Source organism: Tauraco erythrolophus, chromosome 4 (genome assembly GCF_009769465.1).
Source record: "Tauraco erythrolophus isolate bTauEry1 chromosome 4, bTauEry1.pri, whole genome shotgun sequence".
Lineage (NCBI taxonomy): Eukaryota > Metazoa > Chordata > Aves > Musophagiformes > Musophagidae > Tauraco > Tauraco erythrolophus.
Window position 1 is genome coordinate 41,221,414 of NC_141468.1, and position 7,466 is coordinate 41,228,879.

At 45.1% G+C, this 7,466-nt stretch overlaps 1 protein-coding gene across 1 annotated transcript; it reads right to left on the reverse strand.

The window, feature by feature from the left end:
• Positions 1-232: 232 nt before the first annotated feature.
• IL26 (interleukin 26) lies at positions 233-6,972 on the reverse strand. The gene is made up of 5 exons (XM_086609668.1): positions 6,802-6,972; positions 6,384-6,440; positions 4,844-4,975; positions 404-469; positions 233-319 (listed from the first exon to the last, which is right to left on the reverse strand). The coding sequence occupies exons 1-5, from the start codon at positions 6,970-6,972 to the stop codon at positions 233-235; spliced, it is 513 nt and encodes a 170-aa protein (XP_086465794.1).
• Between the last annotated feature and the right edge of the window lie 494 nt (positions 6,973-7,466).

Below are 7,466 nucleotides of genomic sequence, written 5' to 3' on the forward strand. Positions count from 1 at the left end.
GCTCCGGAGGCTGCTCTCACACTGTAAGACAGACGTAGTTGCTATGCCAGGCCAATGTGAAAGCTCTTGAAAATCCCTCTTTATGCCACTGTATTACAGAGGCTCTCCTTCAGTGGGACGGAGTCACTGCCAGGCCTGTTGTACAACTGGCTCTCCGTTGATTTTCAGACCTTTTGGGTAAGGATCTCTTCTTAGCTCAGAAGTGGTGTGTTGTCTGTTGCTTCTTTGTTCTTCATAAGATGGTTTGTATGTAGGCTTGAATCCAGGGAAGGAGAATATCCAGCTCATGGATGGCCTTGTAGATTCCCTTCTCTCCAAGCTGTCAAAAAGATAAAGACTTTAGAAAAGAAACCACCCACAGCAACCAACAGTGCAGCTGGGAGCCAACACCTCCTGCTCTTACCTTAAGAAACGTTTTCTTTAATTTTTTGACAGCAGAAGTTAACCTTGTGGATGGAGGACATGGAAGCTGAAGGGATGAGAAGAAACCAAAAGAGCTTGTCGCAGCAAAGATGCTGATGTAAGGACATAGCAATGAAGAGGAGTCCAACCCACAGTGTGGCACCACAAGACTATCGGTAAAATGCGTGAACTCGGCTTCACTTCAACATCTCCTGATACTACAAATGTATTATTTTACCTGTGCGGTTCCCAGAAAGTTGAGTTCACACCACAAAAAACTGTAACATGAGTACTACTAAGTCCTCTTATTAAACACTATCTCATGGATCTTTATATCAGTTGCAGTTACAGCTTTTGTACAGTGCAGCCTGGCTCTGAGATTCAAGGACCTTTAACTTAGAATCTTCAATGAAGGCGAGGCTAAAGGCCAAAGACCTTTGCAAAGCACAGAGGGCAATTTTGCACATTTCTGCAAACCCTCTAAATATGTTTATAAAGTTAATTTATGCTTCCCCCTGATTTTCCTGCACGTTAGTCTACTGTCTGGCTAATTACAGGCTAATCCAGCACCCTTTTGTCAAGCTAAGATTTCCATCACTGGGAGTTTTGCCAGAAAGACCCTACTCAGCTCCCAGGCATCCCACTCAAATCAGTCAACAATGTCTTACTTGCAAGTTCTGGTATCCCTCTACCCATGCTGTGATGTCAGAGACACAGGACTGTTATCACTGCAAAATTTGAGTCAGAAGGGTTTTAGGAATTGTATAATCATAGAATGGTTTGGATTGGAAGAGGCATTAAAGATCATCTAGTTCCAAGTCCCCTGCCATAGGCCACAGTGCCAAGGGACACCTTCCACTACATCACATTGCTCAAAGCCTCATCCAACCTAGCCTTGAACACCTCCAGGGATAGGACAGCCACAACTTCTCTGGGCGACCTGCTCCAGTGTTTCACCACCCTCACAGTGAAGAATTTCTTCCTTAGACCTAATATAAATCTCCCCTCTTTCAGTTTAAAGCCATTGCCCTTTGTCCTATCACTACACACCCTTGCATAAAGTCCCTCTTCAGCTTTCTTATAGGCCCCCTTTAGGCACTGGAAGGCTGCTAGAAGGTCTTCCTGGAGCTTTCTCTTCTCTGAGCTAAACAACTCCAACTCTCTCAGCCTGTCTTCATAGCAGAGGTGCTCCAGCCCTCGGATCATCTTCATGGCCCTCATTTGGACTCATTCCAACAGGTCCATGTCCTTCTTCTGTTGGGTGCCCCAGAGCTGAACGCAGTTCTGCAGGTGAGGTCTCACGAGAGCAGAGTAGAGGGACAGAATCACCTCCCTCGACCTGCTGGCCACAACTTGCTTTGATGCAGCCCAGGACGCGGTTGGCTTTCTGAAGGAAAGAGTTGATCAGTTCATCCTACAGGACCCCAAGGCCTCACCCCAGGTTTAACCCAGCCATCCGGGGCCGGGCTGACAGTGCCCGCGGGTGGCTGCTCCGCCCCACGGGGCCGCCCGGAGCGGGAGCCCCGGGGGAGCCGCGGGCGGGCGGGCGGTGCCGGGGCGCTGCCGGCAGGGGGACCCCGCGCCCGCCCCGCGCCCGGCGCCTCCGCGCTCCACCCGGCTCTGCCAGGCCGGTGCTGGTCGGGCTGGGCTTTTTGGAGCTGCCTGGCTGAGCTTTCTGAGCAGCCCGGGTTGCTGACTACCCGGCTGTCCGGGATTTCCAAAGGGGAGAATCGTTCTTTCAGGGAAAAATTCGAAAACGCTGATGTTTTTCAACCTACAAACAGGGACAACGCGTTTGAAAAGGCAAAAGGCAAAGGTCCTCAACTCGCATGAAAAGAGGTGACTCCGCAGGCATGGATGGTTAGTCCTTCTCTCTGCCTCACACAGGGCTTTTAAGAAGGAACAGCAAACATTTTCAAGTTACCTTTCCTGCTTCTTCAAAGTCACCTCGCAGGATGAGATTGTAAATAAAAGCAACTCTTAATTTGTAAACCTTTAAAAATCTTCTAACTAGGGCAATTCTTTCTGACTTGGGGCTTTTTTTTTTTTTTTTTAAGGTCAGCTTGCACTATGCAGATTATTTCTACAGGAATCATTTGGTAGCAGAATTGACCTTAAATGATTGTGCTGGTTTGAGTGGTAGTACACGTTACAAACTCGGTCCTTCCTGTGTAAAGAGTAAGCAAATAAATGAGCAAGCAAATAAATAAATGCTTTGTGAGCGATGCCGCAATCTCTACTCAAAGTCTACAAGTTCTGCCTATAATGATAGAGCAAGGATTAAAAATCTTGCAGTGAATATATTGCTTTTCTGTACACCACTCAAATACGAGAAAAACCTCTTATAATCTGCTACTGGTGTACGAACGTAAGTCCGACCTCAGAAGTAACTTCATACTCTTCTCAGCAATGTCCAGAGGAGGGCCATGAAAATGATTCAAGGGCTGGAGCACCTCTCCTATGAAGACAGGCTGAGAGAGTTGGGGCTGTTCAGCCTGGAGAAGAGAAAGCTCCGGGGAGACCTTCTAGTTGCCTTCCAGTACCTAAAGGGGGCCTGCAAGAAAGCTGGAGAGGGACTTTTTACAGGATATGTAGCAGTAGGACAAGGAGCAAGGGCTTTAAACTGAAATAGGGTAGATTTCAATTAGATCTGAGGAAAAAATTCTTCACTGTGAGGGTGGTGAAACAGGGGAACAGGTTGTCCAGAGAAGTTGTGGCTGCCCCATCCCTGGAGGTGTTCCAGGCCAGGGTGGATGAGGCTTTGAGCAAGGAGTGTCCCTGTCCCTGATAGAGGAAGTTGATGATCTTTAAGGTCCCTTCCAACCCACACCGTTCTGTGATTCTATGATTCTATGCTGATGATGCAGTAGAGCGCATGAGCAAGTAAACAGGGTTTTGCTGAGGGCGGTGGTGCTATAAGTGGATGCTCCCAGTATCCAAGAGAAAATATCTGTTCCCTTTACTGTGCAGGTATACCCTAAATGAAAGAGCCTGATTTCACTGCAGAAAAGGGATTTAGCGATTTTATTACCTATGTATTTTTGAAAAACAGGACTCGGCTCCTAAATCATTGGAACTGAACTCCTCAGTGTGTACTAGCACTTGTGTAGGGTGTAATTGCTTTTCCAGACAAGAATGCAATCTCTGAAAAGTGTATTGTAGTATACAATCTCTGGCATTTCGACAGACACAGATAACCACAACAATGTGTTGAATGCTGTGAATACTGACTGTAAATTGCAACTGTTTAGCATGGTTTTAAATGCCGAACCTGAAAGCTGGCAGAGTTTTCCCCGATTGAGAATGAGTCTTTTTACATTATACAAATATTCCAGCTGTGTTCTGAGCTATAGCACTGCAAAGAAATCTCTGAAGCTGCTTATTTTTGAATTGCAAATATTTGTGTGCATGTAGAACCAATGTCCTTTTCTTTCATGCTACCATATAATTCAGATTAGACAAAGTTTTAATTCAATAACGTTTCATGGACTTCTCATGCTGCCCTCACTTTTTGAAATTACTACAGACATTTGCCTGGATATCCACAGTTATATTTCACTCTAAGTCACGCTCTGTTTTTTGGGATGCTGTGACTCGTGAGGACTGCAGGTTTGGGGGGGGGGGGAAACAGCTATAGGACATAAAGTTTTAAGGCACACCTTGTTGTTATTCATCTACCCTTAAAAATAAGATGAAAAGATAAATGACCCACAAGTGACAGTGTTGTCTTGGCATCATAGTGTGTTAGTGTGCATATTTGCATGTGCAAAAGCGTGCTTTACTGCTGACCTGCTATTATTTACAGGGTGGGATGATGACACAGTGTTGGTAAAAGTGCCTTTTCCCTGGGACACTGGGATCCACTCTAGAGACATTTTGCCAATGGGCAGCATCACTCCCTGACAACCTGCTCCGACTGCAGGCATAGCTAACACATGGAAACCACTCCAGTGTGCTTCATAATTGCAGTCTCTGCTTACTCATGAGACACCACCAGCTCTCTCAAAATTCAGCATGGAGGAGCAGAGATGAAACCTAAGTAAAGATTACACACATCCAGTGGGTACGCTGTTGAAGAAGGAGAGCATAACCAGTGTTACACTGCAGAAACTTGTGGAGCCACATTTCTCCCTGTTATTACCCTGTCTCTTTGCAGTTTTGGTGCTGAGAGGGTGGCACAAGGTGACATCATCAGCAGGGAAGTGGCTTGTCTCCATGGTATCTCCACCATCTTGCCCACTCCCCACAAGCTCACTCTGGGAGGAAATGAGCAGTTAAACTTCCCCGGCCCCAGCGGGGAAGCCCTTGGGAAGTCAGGTCCTTTGTGATGTGGAGCACACCGTGACTCTGAACCACCCTCTCTACTGCTGAAAAACTGTGATGGAGCCCTTCCCTAGCCTTTCAGCTGAACAGTTAGTTTGGCTCTCAGGAATATACTCACACAGGCGTTCATGTTTGCTTGCAGGACCTGGAAGGCACTAACAACATACAACTTGTCACTTCCTGCTCCAAGATGACTGAAAACATTTTTCACATAGAAGGAGAGGAGCTGATCTCGAACACCGCAGTTTGTCTGAAAACAAAGCAGGTAAAGAGTTGCCACATGAAAATCTTGCTAGTCAACTTTGGCCCAAAACTTCAGCCTCGTAAAAACATGCATGTTTAGAAAGCGTACAATCAAAAAAAACATTTTAATGAATTTTAGTATCCTATTGGATTACTTCCCTTTTTTTCAAACAGCTTAATGTACCCCTGTGGTTTCTGAAGGAAAGGCAGGAGGATGCTGTGCTGGCAGCCAAAGGAGTATTGGCAAGACCAGCCATGAGCAGAAGTGACAGCAACAAATCTATTTAACACACAAAGAATAAATGGAAGATAAATTGGAGAGTTAAGTCAGGCCATCTTGGCCATATTGTAGGAGTCATTCTGAGTGTCTTTGTTCCATTTCTCCATGTCAGTGTCCCATACCATTCAAGACACTGTAGGTTACCTCACCCATCCCCAACTGCTGCTCCAGAAGAGACCAGTCATCCTGTACACTCTGTGTCCTATCTGCCTGGCCTGTGAGGTCTCTTGGATATCCAAAGTTATTTCAATGGCTAAATGTGTATTTTTAGGCAATGGAACCAAGTATCAGGTGTGAAATTCCCAACAGGAAGATCATACAGCAGTAGATTAAGCCACCCAAATGCAGGTGTCCATGTGTAGGTCTCACAGGCAAGCGAGAAGCGGCAAGGCAATCAATGAGATCCAGGGGAGTTCAAAGGCCAGTAGGTCTCTACTTAAGGATAAACTGACTCAGTTGGCCCTGGTGACTAGATCTCCGTGTTAAGAAAGCTAAAATACCTCACACACTTGTAGTCACTTACAAATAGGCACCCTAAGCTTAGTGTCTCACTCCCATGCTGAATTGCACTGAGGAACTATGATCTCCATCTTCCAGTGCACCTGCAGAGATCAAAACCCAAAGCAGCTCCTTGGAAGCCCTGGCTGCTCTGCAGCATCCCTGAGCCATCCGTGGTACCACACACCCTCAGCTCTGGCCCTCACGTGCATGGGCTGGTGCCTGAAAGCGTTGCTGGGGAGGATCACACACAGCCAGATGCTCACAGGAGGAACAAGTGCTACCACGAGCGCGCTCCTCCCCAACAGGGCAAAGACCCTCACCCCAGCTCCCCTGGCAGAGCACCACTGCAGCCACCTAGAGAGAAGTGCCTCCAGCCAGGCTTTCCAAATCCACCTCTTTCTCCCCATACCACACACAACTCTCCCCTCATGTCCCTTTCTGTGGGACAGAGATAACACTCTTCCTCTAAGTGAGGACTTCATTAAACATACAGCTCTTACAAATATAATGTCCTTCCCAGTTAAACACAAGTAATTTTTGTGTCAGCTGTCATTCCTTTTGGTCATGCATTCCTATCTCTACTGACAAGGAAAATCAAAGTAAGAAAATGGAAAACCAGTAGTATAAGTCTTACCATAAACAGCATTTTTGTTGTCTTTTTAAGCAGTCTTGTGTTCTTGATGAGATCCTTCTGTAAAATATAATGTATTAATTAACTTAAGCAGAGGAAGGGAGACGGAGTTTTAAGTCTGGTTTGTACGAAGCTTAGTAGTAATAATAATAATCATCGTCATCTTATTCAAATGTAGGATTAGAACTCATCAAATTTGTGTTCCAGTCTCAGCTTAGCTACAAAATTCTTCCATGGCAAACTCATCCCATTTCTCTATGCATCTTCTTTTTTCCCATCTTTACAAAAAGAGTAGTGGTGTTACCCTGTCTCTCAGGACTGTAGAGATCATTCGGCTTATTAAAGTTTCCAGGCGCTCAGTAATGAAGCTGGTAAAGAAGCATCTATAAATAAAACTTTTCAACTAGTGGCTTCAACTTACTGGAATAGATGATTTTAAACTAGTTGCCTTGATATACAGGTTCTCCGTCACTTGGGAGAGAAGTCCTTTTCGGCAGGTGTGTTTTCCTGTAGGTGACTTTTTGCCTTCCACAGTGAAAAGACAAAGCAGAACTAAAAAATGCCCAGATCTGAAAATAGAATATACTTTCATCTTCGCTCCCAAATCTTCATGCCTCTACAGTCACAGCAGCGTATGTGATATTGGTTAGATGACAGAGGTTAACCTAATTTTGTTAACCCTCAAGCAGCTTCTGCACTGAGATGCTCACGTAGATAACCTATTGCTCATGTGCTGGCTGATCAGTATTGTTGCTGTGCTTTTTTATACATCTTGCTCCACTTTCAACAAATTTGACCGCAATCATCTGTGACGTTTTTCTAAACGATATCTCCATATTTACTGGCAGCAGGGTCAAGGTTTCCAAGAAAGAAGAACTTCCCTCTCATGTGAGAAGTCTTCTTTCATTTAAGTGGTGGTCAAGTGAGGAAAAAGTAGTTGAGTTGGTTAGTTTGGTTTCATAACAAAGTATACCAAGTATGTGAAATGTTTTTTTACTTTTCCACAAAACCTTATGGCAGCACTTCTCTGAAAGTTAATGGCCTGGAGAGAAAAAAATCTTTGCTAATTTACCCTGAGAAGCATTA